This window comes from Lactuca sativa, chromosome 1 (assembly GCF_002870075.4).
Source record: "Lactuca sativa cultivar Salinas chromosome 1, Lsat_Salinas_v11, whole genome shotgun sequence".
Classification (NCBI taxonomy): domain Eukaryota; kingdom Viridiplantae; phylum Streptophyta; class Magnoliopsida; order Asterales; family Asteraceae; genus Lactuca; species Lactuca sativa.
This window is the reverse complement of record NC_056623.2, coordinates 187,715,829-187,737,096: the sequence shown is the minus strand read 5'-3', so window position 1 is coordinate 187,737,096 and position 21,268 is coordinate 187,715,829. Positions and strand designations below refer to the sequence as shown.

General features: G+C 31.6%; 1 protein-coding gene across 1 annotated transcript; it reads left to right on the top strand.

The window, feature by feature from the left end:
* The first annotated feature begins 321 nt into the window (after positions 1 to 321).
* LOC111891193 (GDSL esterase/lipase At5g45670) lies at positions 322 to 20,715 on the top strand. Its single transcript, XM_052764541.1, has 5 exons — positions 322 to 630; positions 825 to 949; positions 11,977 to 12,228; positions 20,005 to 20,230; positions 20,349 to 20,715. Exons 1-5 carry the CDS (start codon positions 393 to 395, stop codon positions 20,597 to 20,599), a joined length of 1,092 nt encoding a protein of 363 aa, XP_052620501.1. The 5' UTR covers positions 322 to 392; the 3' UTR covers positions 20,600 to 20,715.
* The last annotated feature ends 553 nt before the right edge of the window (positions 20,716 to 21,268 follow it).

Here is a 21,268-nt window from a genome sequence, read left to right as displayed (position 1 = left end):
AACGAATTTTCAACTTTCTTCACATTTAGTCACTAAACTTTTTTTCATTATCTGTTTGCCACTGAACTATTGAAACTGTTCACATTTTACCTTTATGACCGGTTGTTACCTTTATAAACAAAAAAAAATCAATAATTAAATATACACAAATAAAAAAATATTTTCCTTTTAATCATTATCCCTAAATCTTATAAAACCTTTATCATAAGAAAAATCTAAAAGCAAATAATTAATAACACTATGCTATTTTGTACTTACTAGTGAATAACACGTGTTGATATGTGTAGTTGTGATTGTTGAATATATATTAAATTTATGGGGGAAGGGTAGGTGATAATGTAGTGTAAACATAGAACCATCCTTTTGAGCATCATTGTACCACTTTACCTCCAATGCCGACACTCACCCTCTTTGTGTTCTTGGTGTTGACAGCAACATTATTACTCACCAATGGCGACCCTCCGCCTCAGGTCCCTTGTTACTTCATATTTGGCGATTCCTTAATGGACAACGGCAACAACAACCACCATCGTACTCAAGCAAAAGTTAACTTTCCACCATATGGCATTGACTTCCCCGACGGCCCTACCGGCCGGTTCTCCAATGGCCGGAATATCGCCGATGTCATTGGTCTCTCTCTCTCTCTCTCTCTCTCTCTCTCTCTCTCTCTCTCTCTCTCTCTCTCTCTCTCTCTCTCTCTCTCTCTCTCTCTCTCTCTCTCTCTCTCTCTCTCTCTCTCTCTCTCTCTCTCTCTGAGTGTGTGTGTGTGACATTAGTTGTGATGCAAGGTCCTTCTAACTTGGTTTTGCTTATGTGATAAATAGCTCAATTACTTGGGTTCAAGAGTTTCATTCCGCCTTTTGCGACTGCAAAAGTTGAAGAAATCGTAAATGGCGTAAACTATGCATCTGGGGGAGCTGGAATTCGAGATGAAACGGGACAACATATGGTACGCCATTTTTTTATTATGTCATTTATTTTAAGTTAATTCGCATTCTTTGATTGTCTAAATGTTTTTTGCACATGCTTTGACAATTATTGTTTATATAAGTGATTTGTTTTGTAAAGTTATTGTATAAAACCATATGGAGATTATGGCAATGGGTATTAACAAATCTAAATCAACATTATTAATTTTATATTAAAATTCTAGAGTTTTTTTTTCTTTTCTGTGCACAAGATAATCTCATTTGTTGTTAATTTGTTAGTAATCAATTCAATTAAACATTTTACTTTTTTCAATGTTATTTCTGAAAAAATAAATTACTACTTTTAAGAACGTATATAAAATATAAATTTTTGTTCTGTTATTTTTATTTTTTATTTATAAAGTTTATAAGATACTAATAATCGTCCTTTATCTGTGTATTTTTTATTTTAAATAATAAATATGATTTATAACGATATACCTTTTGTTAAAAATTTGACTAAATTACTGGTTCCTAAGTTTTTTTGCTCACCCTCGAACTTTTTGTCTATTTTTTAAGTTATTGCTCGGACATATTACGTATTTTTATTTTCCCAATGTCCTATTACGCTATTTTTTTTTCTCAATGTCCTATTACATATTTTTTCCAATGTCCTCATATGCAATTTTTTTATTTACTTTTTTAATATCTTTTCGCTTTCACAAATTATTTAATTTGTTTTTGTAAATTCGTTTTCATGTATTTAAAATTATTAAAACACATTTTCTTTTATATAATTCATTTTTACAAAATTGTACAAAAAAAATACTTATTTGTAAACGAAAATTTCTAAAAAAGTTTGGGCTTCCATTTATCTGTTATTTACAAATCGGAAAAGGATAACCGAGTTGTCAAAATGTTTTATCCAGAATTAATGAGGAAAGTGAGCCAAGTTCCACATTTTTTTTTTCTTTCTATTGCGATGAAGCTAAGTTTAATGGTCAAAACTCAAACGAGTAAAAAGATTTAACCAAATGTAAACAAAAATAACAATTAATTATCCTTATAATTCATTTTCTACTATCCGGCTCAATTCCACCGAGTGATCATCAAAACCAAGATTCACATTACCTTTTTAAAACCATTTTAAATTGAGATACAAAATAACAAAAAAGCAAAACCACAAGTTATACCCTTATAATAAATTTAAAATATAGATAAAAAGTAAGTATTTCAAAACAGTTTCGAAATCATTGTGTCAAAAACTAAAATAAACCTCTTATACACCTATCCATTCTTTTTCATTTTAGTTTTCTATTTTTACTTTTATGAAGGTTGATTGAATATGATCATGATTTTAACATGGCATGAAGATAGATAGAGACAGAGCCAGCTGTGACTGACTACCAACCATGAATGGGTAGTTGAGGAGTAGTCCTTCTCCCATATTTGAGTCTGACAATCTGTACAGATAAGATATGTCCCAAACACGGATTATACATACAATAACCCAAAATTTGAAGTTCTATATTGATTAAGAGAATGATAAAAATAGCGGCTATCAATAATGACTTTTCATTAAATACTTAAAATATAGCCTTTAGTTAAAAATAGTTGAAGAAATAGTAGGTGACTAAGAAAACTAAGGTTTCGGCCTAACCGAATTTAAAGAACTACGATTTAAGGCCTTTGGGCTTCGGTTTGGAGGATTGTATGTTGTTTGACGACTCATCAACCCATAATATATAAAGTTGAAAAATTTTCAGTTAAATCATTTTCAGTTGTTTTTTTTTAAACAACAAACTAACTAATATACTTTTAAATAACCACCTATGTCTTTACCGAAACTTGAACCCCTGATCTCTCATATGAGATGGTCACTCCATACCACTAAGCCATTTTCAGTTGTTTGAAGTTAGAGAAAACACTCTATGACAGCTCCAAACACCAATGAAGTCATTTTCAATTAAGGCCTTTTATTACAAAAAAAAAAAAATAAAGCTCACGAACTAATGAATACATTGAAATTTGCAAACCCTTTATAAGTACTACATATTTTCCGCAATTAACAAAATTAAAACACGGATACTTTACTTAGAATAGTTAATGTGCATCAGTGCATGTCTTGCTAGTTGTTAAGTAGAGGTTTTGGAATTAAATCTCATTAAAAAAATTAAAATTTGGCAATTTAAAAATAAACATGATTTCTAATTTCTTTGTTGGGGCATGAACCTATATCTTAGGTATAACCATACAACTTAACCATATTAAGCACATATTCTTTTATTTTTGTTTTTAGTAAATTTATCTTAACCATAACTATAAACTTGGAGTTTGAGTTTTTTTAATTTTACTATAAAAAATATATTTGTATTATTCTTTCTTTTCTTTTAACTTTGACAAAATTATATGGTGCCCGCGAATGGTTAGCTAATTTAGATGCATTCCCTAATTTGAGGCAAAAATTCATTTGGAAAATTTTTATTTATTTATTTATTTATTTATTTATCTTTTGTGCAAGAAAGTATTAAGTGGCGACAATCTAGTACTATGAAACTAGCTTAGGCCCCGTTTGATAGTTGCTGATCGAGAAAGTGCTGACTGAGAAAGGTCTGTCTCAGTAAGAAATTCTGACTAAGTAAGAAATCATGCTGTTTGATTGAAAATCTGACTGAATGTGCTGACTGGTACAAAATGACCATTTTACCTCGATGCTCTACACGTTTCTATGCAATAATAATAATAATAACAACAACAACAACAACAACAACAACAACAATAATAATAATAATAATAATAATAATAATAGACATTGATAATAATAATAATAATAATAATAATAATAATAATAATAATAATGTATAAAAAACTTCTAGCATAATAGACATTAAATATATTATTTTATAAATAAAACACAATAACCCATTCAGCTTGCAGGTAAACACCATCCCTTTTACAAGGGAGACCTAAGTTCTAATCTCGTAACCTTCATTAGCTATGAGTTTTTATCCAAGCCAAGGGTACTATTGGAAACCCTCACTTTCTTTCTGGGTCAGCCATCTCCCAACTTCTTTCTCGGTCAGACCTTGCTTTCCGAGTCAGACATCAAGATTTTGTCTATCAAACACCTTTCGTCTGACCGAGTCAGCCAAAAATGTCTGACCTGACTCGGTCAGATGCATATCAAACAGGGCCTTAGTGGGTTAATGTTTTATGTCGGTTAATGTTTTATGTCGGGATGGTGTGAGACAAGGAGATCCCTATTTCCTTGTCTCCTTTCCTTTTTATCTTGGCATGTAGGGTTTGCATGTAGCCTTGCAAAAAGCTCATCTCCGGCATGTGTTTAGGGGCGTTTCTATTTGTGGGATTAATATCGCACATCTTTTTATGCGGATGATGTCGTTTTGGTTTCTCCTTGGGATCCCAATAATGCTAACTCGGTGCTTCGAATCTTACGTTGTTTCTACTTAGCCTCCGACCTTAAAATCAATTTGCAAAAAAAAAAAAACAAGTTTATTGGAGTTGGCGTCTCTCCTCATCAAGTGGAGTCGGTGGCTCGTAGATTGGGTTGTGCCCCAGATTGCCTTCCTTTTCTTCACTTGGGTGTGCTAGTAGGTCAATGTATGTCCAGGGTTTCGGCTTGGTCCCTTATTGTTGACCATTTTCGTTCCAGGCTATCGGATTGGAAGGCGAAATTTCTTTCATTTGGTGGTCGTTTGACTTTAATAAAGTCTGTTCATGGGAGTTTGGGAAGCTACCTGGTATCCATCTTTCTGGTTCCGATCTCCGTTCCTAATTCCTTGGAGGCTTTTCGAGCATTCTTTTGGGGGCGGAGTTGGATGACAGATGTATACATTGGGTCCGATGGGATAGAGTTCTGGTTGGTAGGAAAGAAAGGGGTCTTGGAGTTGGTAGTCTTTTCTGCTTCAACAGGGTTATGCTCTTCCGTTGGCGGTGACGTTTTTTTTCATAACCTAGATATGATATGGGTTCATCCTGTTAGAGCTATTTAGGGTTCTGATGGAGGTTGTGGCTCTTTAGTCCCAAAAAGCAGGTTGGATGGGTCCTTAGAATGGAGTTATTCGTATGAAGTCTCACTTAAATATCGTGGTTTAGACTTGCTTTCCTTATGTCGGATCCGGATTAGAGATGGGAGTTGGACTTCTTTTTGGCAGGATATATGGAAAGGGGGTCATTCTGTTGCAGTCTCTTTTCATAGGATTTTTGCTTTGGGTACTCATAGGATCGCCTTGGTTCATGACAGGGTGTTGTTGGGTTAGGATACAGTCTCTCTTAGGAGAGTGCCTCGGGGTGGCATTGAGTAGTCATAGTGGGAGGCATTTTGGCATTGATGCAGGGGTTGTAGCTTGATTTCAGACCGAATCGTTTGGGGCGGCCTTTGGATACGTTTGATCAATTTTTTTGTCAACTCATCTCGTTCTTTTATTGATAATGGAAATGTTGTCTAAAGGTGGTGTCGATACTTATTGGAATAATTGGGTTCCAATTAAGTTGAATATTTTTATTTGGAGATTAAGATTAAATGGTTTACCTACTCGATTTACTCTTTCAAATCAGGGTATTTTGATGGATTCAATCTTGTGTCCGGTCTGTTCCACTACGGTTGAGTCCATTGAGCATTTGTTTGCAACTTGTAATGATTTGATTGAGCTTTGGACTCGAGTTGCCATTTGGTGGGGTGTTTAGCTTCCTAAACATCTGTCCATAGATTCTATCTTGTTTTGGTCGAATTCTTTTGCTTGGAGAAGTGGTCAATGAAAAGCTTTTGATGCGGTGATTATGACTGTTTTATGGTGTATATGGAATTTCCGAAATTCCATTATCTTTGGAACGGTGTTGCATAGGAAATCAACCATTTTTGACGATGTAGTCAAAAACTCTTTTTTTGGGTTTCCAATATGGGTAGCAAAGCTAAAATAGGTTGGACCTCGTGGCTTCATAATCTTGCGCTATCTTGTAATTTGTTTTAATATTCTTTTTCTAGCTTCTTGCTAGTTTTTTAATAAAATTCTGTCGTTCAAAAAAATCATTTATTATATTATTGCTTCGATTTATAGTGGTTTTGTTTTAGATGAAAACCATAAATGAACCATATGTACTCGGTTAATGAAAATTAGAAAACGCATAATATCTTTTTGTAATGGTTCAGTTAAACTGATTCCGTTATATCAGTTAATTTGGTTATGGTTTAGTTTTTCGATTAATATGCTCAACCCTAGATTTTCAAACCAAACACAAATCGAACACAAAATTTCTATTAACCAACCGCAATAGAGATTCAAAACAAATTTAAATTCAAAAGGATTTTAACTCCCTTATATTCTAGTTAATTGAAAAGATTTCAATTCCTATTTAAGCATCATTATGTGAGCCAACGGCCCCTTACATTTTAGGTTAAATTCGGTTTACGTAATGATCGTTATGTTTTTATTTTGTATGAAAAACATACAATTATGTTGGTTCTCGATCAAAATATACAATATTATAACTATGGTTGCTGAAAAATAAGAATGACTTAAACATGTTGTTAAAAACTTAAAATTAAACACAATTTAGAAAGTTAGCTATATCTTGAATTAGGTCAAACAAGTTTAAAATCTACGGATATCCTTGTATGTATAGCCTTATAGATCAAAGAGTTTAGAATATTTCCATTACTAATTATATAATAACTAGATTACGACCCGCGTAAAACACAAAAAACATATAAAAATATACATATAAAGGTATAAAAAAGTTGGCACTATAAAAAAATAAAGTAACAAAAACAGATTTAGTATTATTGGTAACATTGAAATGTCTTGAAAAAAAAAACAATGAAACACTTGAATATCTATAATCGTTGAAGGATCTCTTTGTAGACATAATTTTTTGTTTTATTAGTTGGACGACCATCGTCATATATGAGTACTTTCAATCATTTTTCACTTGTGACACGAGAAACAAAAAACATATAACTGACAATGAGTGAAGACGGGCCTACGTAAGTATAATCCAACATTTGATAATTATTGTCATTGACTTTTGTTAATGGCCATAACAAAATAAACAACTATGGAGAATTGTCTGCGCTAAAAACGGAATGAGATTCTTTTATTAGACGGAGTTAACTTCATGCAAGGTATATAAGTAGTCTTGTTGAAGAATCTAGCATATATGATTCAGGCTTCAATGACATGTTTTCCAATTCTAACAATATGTAACCTAGTACCATTGCATAGTCCTTTGGTTTGTTCAATACTACGAAGTAACATGACTGGAACACCTATTTTTAGTGTAATTTTATGGTTGGAAATTCTAGACGCCTTAAACCATTCAACACAATTGAAGAGTAGATTGATTCCTCAAAAAAATCTGGTAACTCTATCTCACATAAAGAGTTTGAACACATATATGTTTTCCCTTCATCTTTCATCAATCTTAAAATGTAATCATTGGTAGCATCGAATTCTTCATTTGTAGGTACCAAAATAGCTTTATCTTGAAAATATGATGGATCATCAAGATGGTTTTCAAATGATGGATAAATGGTGGATACATTTGAATAAATATGGTCACCTGTAGAGTGAACAACAACGTCTTCTGGAAATTCAACTTCAACTTCACCATCATTAGGGCCACCAGTATTACATTCACTAATTTTAAGAATCCACTCATCAAATGCTTTTGTCTCATCTAAAGCATTAGTTAGACAACCAAACTAAAGCCTCATGTTTACGGTTAAACGTAAAACTATACATTAACACCATAATTAAACAGGGGAAGCTAAACAATTTACGATATACCTAAATAATCAAATGCATATCAACTCGATAACATTAATTGAAAATGTTCAAGGTTTAACGTTGGAAGTTTGACGTATAATTTAGGAATTGATTTTAGATTTATTACAGTTCAAAGTTCATTGCCTGTTTTGGATGATTACTCGAATTACATTGCTAATCTCAGTGGGGGTCACTAATATGGTTGATGGTCTGATCTTGGTCGATGTGATGTGTTCTTCTCAATCATGAAATCAATGTAGATAGTCCACATACCATGTGCTAAGTAACACCTAAGTGAAGCATTTTAACACATTTAGAACAACATAAATCCATTAACTTGTATGGGATAGTTGGGTAGGGCCAATCAATTATTACATGAAGACATTATTACAGTAACTTAAGAACATTAGGTTATGAATATGCAACATTGTTTCGTATATTAATCATATTCTTTCTGGTAAAAAAAATCCTTCAAATGTTTCCCTGGTAATGATCATTAGAAAGTACAAAACATGTCAAATAACGTTTTAGCTTTATTACATCTCGAAGTTATTTCAGATGCTATTTTGAGAGCATCTAAATGGTGTGTAAGCTACTAAAATGAATAAAGATTTTAAATAAATTGGGTTAGTCAAAACTGGGTTTTTCTTTTTCTTATTTGGGTTGTCATATTAGGATTTTATCCTTTTCCAAAAATATTTCTCCACATATGTTCATCAAGGTAGGCATTCAAGGAATCTACCTACAGTTAAAGAATTCCAAAAAATGTTATTTTTTAAAAGTACAATGTTATTAATGAATTTTTTTGCAAAGTTCAACGCTATTAATGGAATTCGCTTCTAGAACACTGTCCTACAAATGAGCTTCAATGTTGGAAAACATGAAACGTTTCAATATCATCTAAAAATATTCCAAAATAATATTTTTTTAAAGTACAATGCCATTAATAAACTTTTTTTTTTTTGCAAATTTCAATACTAAAAACAAATTTTCCCTAGAAAATTGTCATATTAATGACCTACTAATTAACATTTAAAATTATATATTACATGAATGGTTCACTTGTGAACAAAAATACATAAATGATCCATATTTGAAATTTTTTTTTACATAAATGGTCTATATGCGAAAGAAAATGAAAATATACTTTCCATTAACAAAATGTTTTCAAAAAAATCCTATTAATGAGCTCGAATGTACATAAAAATAAAACGTTTCTAGATTAACCAAAAAGAATACAAAAAAATCCTTTTTGAAACTACGATGATAATGAACTTTTTTGCAAAGTTTAATGCTATTAATGAATATTTTGTTTTCCAGAAGACAATCCTTTAAATGATCTTCAATATACAAAAAATGTAATTTTCCATATCAACTAAAAATAATTCAAAAAAACTCATTTTTTAAGAGTACGATGCTATATATGAACTTTTTTTTTTCAAAGTTCAATACTAAAAGCAACTTTTTCCAGAAAATGTCCTAATATAAGGTTAAAAGAGCATATTGTAAAATATTTATCGATCTATATGAGCAAGAATTAAACATTTTCATCAATACCAAAAATGACATATAAATCATGCCTCATTTTGTAATTAATTCCAACGTCCCACAATGTGGAATCCTCTCAGTGACAGCATTCCAAAACTCAAACCTCAATAGATAATCAATATGAAGATAAGTTGCGATAAAAAATAATAATTGTCACCATCTTATACAAATATTATAGATTATTGGGGTGTTAGATAACATAATAACTTGCCAACAAAAAAATACCAACACCTTATAGACATCATCTGTACAACATTTAATAAATATACAAAAAACATTATATAAAATAAACTGTGGTTATGATATCTCTTCTAGGGTACATATGATTATTGAAATTAATGCCAACAAAAATCTTCAATATTTATGTGGCTCTAAATACAACTACCCTCTAGTTTTAGGGCCCATGACTTCACCCCACTCCCAAGCAGAAACGGGCCCTCAAATACTTTAAAAAAACCTGAAAGATTAAAATATACAAACAAAAAGATGAAAATGGTAAAATGAACTTTCAAATATAACAACAATATTTTATAGACAATACAACAAACAAGCTAGAAACATGGAAATAGAGACGAAAAAACATCATAATTAGATTAACACCATACACTCATTTAGTCTTATCTTTCTTCTTCCCTTATAGGAGTTTATAAAACATTTTCTATTGTATGATGGATTTCTGAATTACTTTTTTGAGATATGTGAGGTTGTAAAGAATGGAACAACAAAGAAATGGAATTGATAGGTAATCGTAAAAGCAAGATAATAGAATAAGTAATTTCATTCCAAAAACATATTTGTGAGGCATGGAATGGAACAATGAAAATTTCATATGATTTTTATGTCATATATTGCAATTTAAATTATAAAGATGATCCTTCACATATCTTTGTTTAGTTATTATTATGTAATTAAAAATGGTTTACATTGCAACTTTTATACTAATATATACTCTTATTGCTGAGAAAACCTTGATACTCACAATGTTACCAACCCTATTTTCAAGAGTGTAGGGTGTACCCATTTATCATTGAGAAAGTAAACTCAATAAGAAGATTCAAACCAGTTAAACAAAAGAATAAGGTTGTGCAAGGTTCTTACTATGCTTCTCGACATGCCCAGACAACACAAGTTAACCAAAAAAAAAACCTTGCTAATTAACCAAAATTAATCAATCCCAAATATTTTCCAATAAGATTTATCGATGTAATTTGTTTACATGGTATACTAAAACTTTGTCTTTTCTTTGCTATTGAGTCTAAAAGATGTTTTTTATAATATTAAAAAAGGATAAGTAATAACTTATTTCTGAGAGCCCACTTTGTATTTTTAAAAATGTTTTTTACAATAAATCAAAACACATATCACTAATGGGTTTTGCTGAGTTGTAGAATATATGGATCACTCAATGGTATAAGGTTTTAAATTCCATCTCCAAATCCAGGAAGGGATTGAATGGGTAAAGCATTATAGATATTGACTCGAGTATATCTTCCATTCACGACCTGGTAAGCCACAAAAAAATCATTGACTAAATGAATATACAAAAATGTAAAAATAAAAAAGAAAATTGATATATACAAATTCACTACCTAGTGGAAATATCTTCCAAATTGAAAGAATGGATGAGAGATAGCTATGTTGCTGTGTCCATCATTTTGCTCTCCAAATATCTATAACTTAAAAAATCAAAATCAACAATACAGATCATAAGAACAAAAATCGAAGCAAATTCAGAAAATGTAACCATTATGGATTTAAACTTAAATAGAAAGGTTTTACAGATTGGAACTTCATAGTTGAAACAGAATAAAAGAAACATAATCTAAAACGTACCCAAAAATCGATCTAAACTACGAACAAATTAAATTAGAATCCAAAGAAGTTTATATCTATATCATTCATCTTTCTTTAATGATGATCGAATACAAGACTAGTCTACACGGATCGAAGCTAACATATATTCTATTTTTTCTTTCCCCATTTTCTTCCCCTCAACAAAACTTAGGTTAGATAAATTATGTAAGGAAAAAAGGGAGAGAGGGTAGGGGTACTGGTAATGAGGGATGGGACGAGGCATTTTTTCATTTTATTTTTGGTGAGATTTAATTGTCATTAATAGAATTTTTAATTTAATTCATTTTATTTTTGGTGAGATTTAACTGTTATTAATAGAATTTCTAATTTAATTCATTTTATTTTTAGTGAGATTTAATTGTGATTAATAGACTTCCTAATTTAAAACGTAATATAAGTTTTATAAAATTTGTGGACAAAAATAAAAGGGTTGACAAAGATGATGTCAGCAAATAATCCAACGGTGGAAAATATAGGATTGAAATGCAATCAATGACCCTGATTTCTTCAAGTTAGAATTAAAGGTTCTCTTTTAATAATATTTAGAGATTAGTAACTCAACAGAAAAACAAACTACATGGCTTAAACAAGTTGGTCCATGTAGGTTTTGAAAACTGTGGATAAATTTAAAAACAAATTTTCAACTTATATTATATCATTAGTCCAAAACAGAATATTTTTTTTATGAATTTGCCCCATTCAAATCACATCGTAAACCTAAGTATCACCTTATTAAATGACACTTCAATGGTATGTTTATTAAACTAATACGTTTATTAAACTATAAATCATAAACCTTAATTAGTTCGAATCTCTCAGTTAACAATTGCTTTCTCATTCCATACTTGAGTGAAATATATAATGTCAATTGGTCATTGTAGGGTTATCGAATAAGCTTAAACAACCAGATAATCAACCATCGAATAACGATTTCACAACTCTCCACCTTGAATGGAAAAGGAAGTGTTTATGTGACAAGAAAATACTTAAATCGGTGCATATATACTATCGGGATGGGGAACAACGATTACATTAGCAACTACTTTGTTCCCAATTACTATGAGACGAGTTCTGAATATACGCCTGAGGAATATGCAGAAGTCCTTGTTGAACAGTATTCCCGACAACTGCAGGTTTGTATTTTGTTCCCTTATGTTTGAATTAGCATTAAAGAGATGAAAAATCCAATAGTGAGATCTTATTTGAGTTGTTTAGCAACTTATAAAATTGAAATGGATGATGCAACCATCTTGTTGTTACTTCTCAAATATCATGTCTTTTCATTATATCACGAAACATTGTCGCATAATGTGTATAAATACTGTTTTGTTACGTATTTTAAAGAAAATATAGATGTTCATTTAACCATTAAAAGAAAGGAAACGAATTAAAACAAAAGCTATTATGCAACATATTATTATTTTCTTGTCTAGAAAAAAACACATGACAATTGTGGCTCATAACATGAGTTGTCCATGTCATCCCTTGACCTCTTATAATATATCAACGATATAAAACAGTATTGACTGTGACGTCTGCTAATGACGTGGTTGATGATCGAGTTTTGTGTATCGATACATTATAGGATATCAAAGGGGTGACATAGATCACCCATGTCATTAGTGACATCATATTTATTTTTTACATCATTTAAATGGAACAAATTAATAAGTTTTTACCAAAAAAAATGGATAAGATCGTGTTTTTTTAACATGAAAATAGTTCAGGGTTTTTATTTATATATAGATGTATTGTTAGGAATGACTCTGTGCCATCTTCTCATTCATGATCAACTATATATCAATTTCACAATAGAGACCCTAATAACTATTGGATAAGATCTTACAAGATAAATATAATAACTTTGAATATATTAATTATAAGTCGGCAAACAAGACCCCACGGTTTGATTGGGAGGTGGACGGGCACTCAAGTTGGATTTGAAGTTAATGAAAAATGGATGAGGCAACCCTTCTGTGAAAATATATACATACAAGTAGGTGGATGGGATGCGAAGGTCTCTTATATGGCTAAGAAAACATTTTCTAATACAAATTGTATTTCTATATCGATATGTTTGCCTGCTGGTATTGAATCAAACCTTCGAAGAATTAAATTGTTTATATGTTGTCATAATATACCAATGTGGCACGACTAAGGGGAACGTGAAACTCTAGAAGAAGACTGTGTAACCAACATATTTTAGAGACTACATTGGTGACTCCATAATATTTAGATTAAGTGCTAGATCGGGACAAGGTAGGTTGTCATTTCGCAGACCACGGAATGAGACTGTTGCCCAAAAAATGTAGTATCATCAGGTATATCATCGAGTATTAGGGTAGTCACTCTAATCGATAAGAAATCAGTTAATCATGTATGTGAAAAAAAGATGTAATATGTGTTCTAGGGTACCCTTAAGTATCATAGAATGCGTTTTAAGACATTATAATACAGATCACATGGTATATGCATAAAGAAACATATTTGTTGGACAAATTATGCTATATATGGTCTTGTAAATGTGAGTATTGCAGGAAACATACTAAACTAGGTGTCTGTGGGAATAAAATTGGTTTGCAATTTTTATAGGTTGCTTAGTTTCATAATTTCCACATCATATTTACATTGGTCATGTAACTTACATTGAGATGTATGAGTTATACAAATGGCCAAAAAACAGGTGAGATGCCCAAAAACGGGTGAGATGTAGCATGTCAGTCATGTCAAACTCAGATTTTAGATTTTAGGGACCAAATTAACAAATCTTTTAGTGAGTACGAGGAAGCTACTAAGACGATATCATCTATATATAGTAACAAATAAGCTATGTCATTGCCACACCGGTAAACAAATAACGACATAAGCCCAATTTAAGGAGATAAAAAGCAAAGTGTTGGTACCATGGATTAGTTACTTGTTTTAAGCCATATATGGATTGGGTTAAGAGTGTATTTATGATTATAGAGTGAGGTTGTGGTATTTCCATGACTAGGAATTGGAATATTGTTTTCATTTCCAAATAAAATATAATGTTGATTGCTTAAATGAGAGAGTACGAATATTTTACCCAATCCATTTATGAGATGAGTTGTATAGCCTAAGTCCATGTACCAAGAAGAATCTCGTTGCGAAAATTACATAAAGTGGAAGGCAACCTCAAGTTATTTTGTTGTTATGGGCTGGCCATGGGTCGATTATGCATAAGAAGTCAAGTGAGCTGGTATTTTAGAGTCTGTTAGGGATGTGTATTGGGTCATGGGCCAAGCATGTCCACTTGGTGGCGCAGAAATGTTGTTGGGTAAGGGCACGGTGGGTTTTCCTATCATTGTTAAAGATACTTAGGGAAAATTAAGCTCCATGTTGCTAGAGAGTTGTTTTGCAACTGCAAATTGTTGCCGATCATGTCCTAGACATCCCCACGGTAGTTGTTTCATTCTCGGTAATTGTTTCCACAATGATATCCACTGTGAGTGGGTAGCCAAATGATATTTAGAGGCACACTCAAGAAGGATAGGGTTAATTAGGAAAATCATTGGGTTATTGTGTTGTAACACCCCCTTGCTAGGGCCTATTTACATTTATACTTAAGAAAATCATTTGTGACCATATCCCTAAAAATATTCAGTATTTATGTTTTTTGCGAAAAAACAATTTGGTCTTAAATTATTAAACATAATTTAGTTTGAAATCTAGAGAGATTGTTAACAATAAATATATCAAAACAAGATTTAGCTCGCCACACATTCAGTTGCCTTCTTAAAGTCCAAGCTAATCCCTAACCCAAGCTCGGGTCTTCAATTTGAACACATATCAAAATAAGTTAGACAATATATTTCCTAGTAAGTGAGCCGATATTAGTTGATTTAGAGTGAGAGGATGTAATCTATTCGTCCATCAAACCTTGTTTGTGGATATTAGTGCAAAAGTTGGTAGTGTCATCTGTCATGAGCTCTACATATTTGGTCTTTGTTGGTGAGTTGGACTTATGAGATTTAGAAAGGGTTAGGAATAGTTTCATGCATTACATCTTACTTGCTATTTTCATTTTGGTTTACCTTTTTATGTAAATTTTGGGACTTAGTTCTCCCTTTTAGAAAAGGCTTTGTTTAAAGTAAAACTTTTGAGCATATAAAACCCTTGATTTGATTGTCAAGTTTTGCACTTATATCCACAAACATGCACTAGGGACATCATCCTAGGTCATACAAGGGGTAGTGATCCTCTACTTGTGAATGTGAGAATTATTTAGAAATCTACACACATGAATCAAACAAAACAAATGTCCAATTTAAACCAAGGATCTCACAATGACACCCATCCTAGCAAGATTTACACAAGTACGATGCTTAAATCATTTTCAAAGTATATAAGTTTTTTGATTTTATAATCAAACCATTTTGTAAAATGGAATTTCATGGAAGCACAAATACATATAGTACCACTAAGGAAAAAACACAATAAAAATTCAAAGTAAGGTAAGGCATGTGTGTTTCCGGTAACTCAGCTTAGTCTAGAGCTATCCTTCTTAACCTTCAAGGTATGTAAAAGGCTTATAACAACCTTTTTACTCCTCAAGAATGTAGTAAATGAAGTGGAACCTAATTGCATTAAAAAGTGTATCAAAACTCTATTAAGGGATCCATTAAGTCACTTATTAAGCTCTTAATCCTAGCTCTTAAATTTTATTACTTCAATTATGTTAAAAGATGAACGTAGGTGAAAACTGCACGTGATTTCATGTCCGGAAGAAACATTAATGAATGTTTTAAGGATAACTAAGGACTTCTTCACTAAACACAGGATACGAACTGTCTCAAAATAACACGATGTCTGTTATGCCAACAGTCCAAAAAAGTCCCAAATTTCATTTCTAAGTGTTGTATGTTGGTCTCGATGCACCTAAACCTTCCATATATATCACCCAGGTGACTCTAAGGGAGCTAACAAGTCTACGAAGCTCATTTGATACCCATTTATGTTCCATTTACATAAGTACTTAACAATTTAAAAGTCTTAAGGGCATAATGATCATTAAACTCACAATAAAGTAGTTATAACCTTAATTTATATACGAGACTAAAAATGACTAACATGATTCATCCAACACCATCCAATATTCATATGAATGCCACCAAGTGCATAGTATCATGCTATAACACATTTTAAATGGTTCTAGATACTTAATGTAACTATGGAATTACCAAATTCCTTTTATAGTTTCACAAATTTCCCTTATGACCAAACAATCATTAGAGTCACCTAGAGATCAAGAAATTCTTTATGTTTTGCATCCAATTCATTCCTAATATATGAATTCATGATTTAGAACATCATTTACATATCTAAATGGTCAAGTCTACATATTATTTTTCTAATGGCAACAATGAAATCCCTAAATCATCATTTAAGCTATGCGTCTCTCATTCCAATGGGTTTGTGTATCCATGATGGATTTATTGCAAGAAAATTATATCAATGATCATAATCATTTAGGAATACTACTTAAAAAAATCATGATCATAAATGGAGATTCTAGGGTTTGTGGCATCATTCCATCCAAAATACAAAATCAATGAAAAGAGTGTTGGAATTGGGATTAAACCACATCAACATTATAAAAAGTGTTAGAAACAAAATTCTAGCCACAATTCATCATAAAAACGAATTCAAATTTACAACCCTTTCACAAACTCGAATTTTAGATGAAATAATAAGGAATTATACCTTACAAACCCTAATATGCTTCAAATCTTTCTCCGGTAGACCAATTACTTCTTTAATTCAAACTCTTTGTGAAATCATTCATGAAATTTCCATTGTGATGCTCTCTAGCTCTCTAAAATGTGTAGGAGAAGAAATGAGGGTATGCATCTTATTTCAAGTTTTCTACATCATATTTTTGACCACAAAGCTTTCAAATTTTGAAAAATTGACACCATAACAATTACTAGTTGAGTCAAATTCAACTCATTTTTCATCAATTTGTCAGTTTTTTCCCGTAAGCTTCATTCTACCAACCAATATGTTTTTAAACTTTGGGAGTTTATTCTTTTAGTCGTTCTCCATCCATTTCATGAATATGTTGGTCAAAGTGTCAATTGTATTAGCCAATCATTTGGCCAAACAAACTTTCACTATTTTAACCACTTTAGTACTTGCCTTTCAAATGTTATAATTCTGATCTTTTACATCTCCAACTATCATTTATAGTATTATTATGATTCGTCTTTATAACTCAATTTGTTCTAACTTATTTGTTTATTAATTTATTAATTTATTTTATTTAACTAAATTTTTAGCTTACTAAAAAATTGTAGCCCCTAAAATCGGGTATTACATGTGTCATCAAGGGTTGATGAGTATGTGATTGATTCTATTTTTTTTCTAAGTGTCTCCTCCAAAAGTAGCTTTGACATGGATTTTTTTAAATGAGTAAGTGATCAATTTGTTGAATAAATGTAGCAATGATGTTGTTGCGACTCAGTTTTCCAGGGGAATGTACGTAACGAAGTTTATCCCTCTTCAAGAGTGTCGAGCAAATAGCCTGAGAGCATATACAAATCATAAGTCATTTACCATGGATAGTATTCTCAGTAAAACGCTTTGACGATCAAATTAGGTTTGAATTCGATAAGTGTATTCGTATGTTGTAGGTGTAAGAATGAGTATATAAATAATTTACCTTCTATCGATCTATTTATCTCTTTCTTCTTCTCTCTTTCTTGGTAATTACTATTTTTCCGTGCCAAGCATGTTGTTGTCTTATCATATTAAATGTTCGTAAGGCTGAAAGTACGAGATTGTGTTTGCAGGTATTATCATTACCATTTTTCTTATGACAAAAGGTACAACTAACCCTTGCTGTAATAAACGTACCTTTTTGCAATCGATGCATCATTATTCCATTCAATTGCTTAGCTTCTTATAGTGTAGATTCGTTATCCATTGTTCGTGAGTAGGCATGGTTTGGCCATAATTGTTCCATCAGGTGATCGTGGTTCGGTTGTCATGGATCGCCCATGTCAAGACGATCATGGTGAACCTTATTGGCGAGGGTATATATGTAATTACACATATACCCTATTAAATTCCATAATCACCTTTGTAAATACTAGACACCAACTATATCACCATCTAGTTTTATGAGACAGGATTACCAACATTAGTTGGTTAACTAGAGATTTGAAGGGAGAACAAACATTAGTGATGTTGGAGACTACATGAAGATGAGCTGTGTTGAATTTCTCTTCTGTATATGAGGTTCGTGTTGTTTGTTGTATTGAAATATTTTTGCCAGCTGTCGCAAAGTTCTTGGGCATGTACACATAGTTTCTTATTTGTCTAAAGAAGGTTAGTGAATATGATGTTGTGGATCTATTGTTTTTTAACGATGTCTAACCGTTTCCATATTAGACTGTCAACGGTAGTAGGGTGAGGGGTATTCGATTCAATGTGATGGAGCACATTATCGGTGTATGTGTAGATCTGAAATAGTTCAATACACGATGCGTAGTGTCAAGTCACTTTGATTGAGTGGAAGAGATATAAAATTCTTTTTGTTAGTCATTACAAAAGCCACATGAAATGGGAATTTATTTACATATAAGGTTGAATTTGTGGTCATCGTGTGTTAGTGTATCCTACATCGGTGCGACATAGTCATATAAGTGTCTATATATGTTGGAGTCCCTACTCTCTTCATAAACATTTTTTTGGAGCCATAATCTTGGAGTCCACATATAGTTCTCTACACATTGGTGCTACACGGTCATATAAGTGTCTACATATGTTGGTTCCCCCTATCTCCATAAGAGATCTTTTGTAGAGATAATCTTATACTTCATATATATCTTATATGGTATCAGAGTCAGTGTCCCTCACCCCTATGGCTTAAAACATCATTGGGTATCCTTATCAAGTCTCTGTTGTCTCTGAGAGGGAGACCTATAAGTGTCTAGATATGTTGGATCATCTCTCTCTCTCTCTCTCTCTCTCTCTCTCCATAAGGGTTTTTTTGGCAAGACAATTATAGACTCCACTTATATTTTACACCATGGTAAATGAAGAAGGTTGACTAGATTAAAGAGAAGAGGAAGGTGTTTCGTTGCGGTTAGAAAAGCCTAAACGATGTTGCTGCTACTAAGAATGAGATATGAGGTAGAGAGATAGGGCCAATTTACTTGCACTTTGATAACATATTAACAAGGATGAATTAAACACAAGGTTTTAAATAAAATTAGACATGCCTTAGAGGCAATGTCAAGTCTCAAGCTTTTACGAGCCGTGGTGAGCCACATCGTTTGTAAGACATGACATAAGGTGGCAATTTTGTATATAATTAATATTTTTATATGTATTTTCTACTATTATATATATATATATATATATATATATATATATATATATATATATATATATATATATATATATATATATATATATATATATATATATATTACATAAGACAATATTTTGTTAAAGGTTGACGTCAACTACAAGCTTTGGCACCATGATGAACGTTTTGGAACCTTAATTTAGCATGAAAGAATTCATGCCCTCTTCTTAATAATGATCAACTATATATGAAGGTTACAATAGATATTTTGCGATAAGATTTTACAAGATAAATATAATACATATGAATATATATTAATTATATAAGCCCGCTAACAAGATTTATAATAGGTAGATGTATAAATATAAATACATTTGAATATATTTTTTATTCTTAAAGCTAAACAGTAAAGAAATTTTTTGGATTGAGCCCAATAATGTGTCTAAATTTTGGTGTGTATTATTAAATTTATTTTTTTCTGGATTATATTTCTTATTTTGAGATAATTTTTTCATCAAGTCTATTTTTTTGATGAAAAAAATAAAACGAATTTACAACTATTAATCCACAGGAATTGTACGAATCTGGAGCTAGAAAGTTTGGAATTTTTGCAGCAGGCTATTCGGGCTGTTGCCCAGGAATCATGTCCGATTATAGCTTGAACTCTTGCGTCGACTTAGTTAATGATGCGGTCAAATTATTCAACACCCTACTTAATACTACTCTAAATGATCTAAACAATAGATTCCTTGACGCAAAGTTCATCTTGATTGACGCCCGTTTAGAATATCCTAATGGTATAAATCGTCACTTTTGACGATACTATTTAACCTTCCAAGTTAAACTTTATATTTTTGTGGGATAAAATAGACTTATTTAACATTTTACTAACTTGCATAGTTTCCATGGAAACAGATTTAAATGTTACTGATAAACCATGTTGTGAAATTGCGGTGAGCACCACTGGAAAGGGGAGTTGTGTTCCGAATCAAGTTCCATGTAGCAACAGGGAAAACTATATATTTTGGGACGGTTTTCATCCCACAGAGAGGGTGAACGTTATAGATGGAACAAAGGCATATGAAACACTCTCTCCTTTATACAATTCAACAGCTATATTACCTTTAACACACAAAGAAGTTGGATATGTAGTCAGTGATGCATGATTTTAATGTTGGTTTTCGTCTTACCACCAAATCTATTTTGAATGGTTTTTTATGTGTAATATAGTTTTATTGATTTGAATATATGAATAAAAAGCAAGAGAAATTTAATGTTTTAATTGTAAGTTGTGGAAAGAACTAATTTATTGTTTTGTTGTAGTATATATGTAGCAATTTATTGTCTAAATGAAAAAAAACCAAAAGACACTATTAGGAAAAGGCTTTTCATGATGGACAACTCATGTCGTAATTGCCTATAGATGAGAGACAAATATGTGTCATTTAAAGCCATGTCATAAATGAAGATGACAGACCAAAAGACATTTTGTACATGTATTTACAACATATATATATATATATATATATATATATATATATATATATATATATATATAGAGAGAGAGAGAGAGAGAGAGAGAGAGAGCTAGGTTTAGGTGTTTTAACTAAGTATTGTGTTATTGTATGCATCAATGTGGGCCAATCAAAATTTAAAATAAAAATAAATAATTGAAGAAATCAATGAGGGTTATTTAGTAATTTGATAAATGAATTCTATAAATAGTCCCTTTATTTTAGGGATCCGTTTATTATTAACCCTATTAAAATCCACCTCCACCGTAATAGGATCACACTGGTGAACTAAATCCTAAATCCGCCACTTTCTTCCTCTCT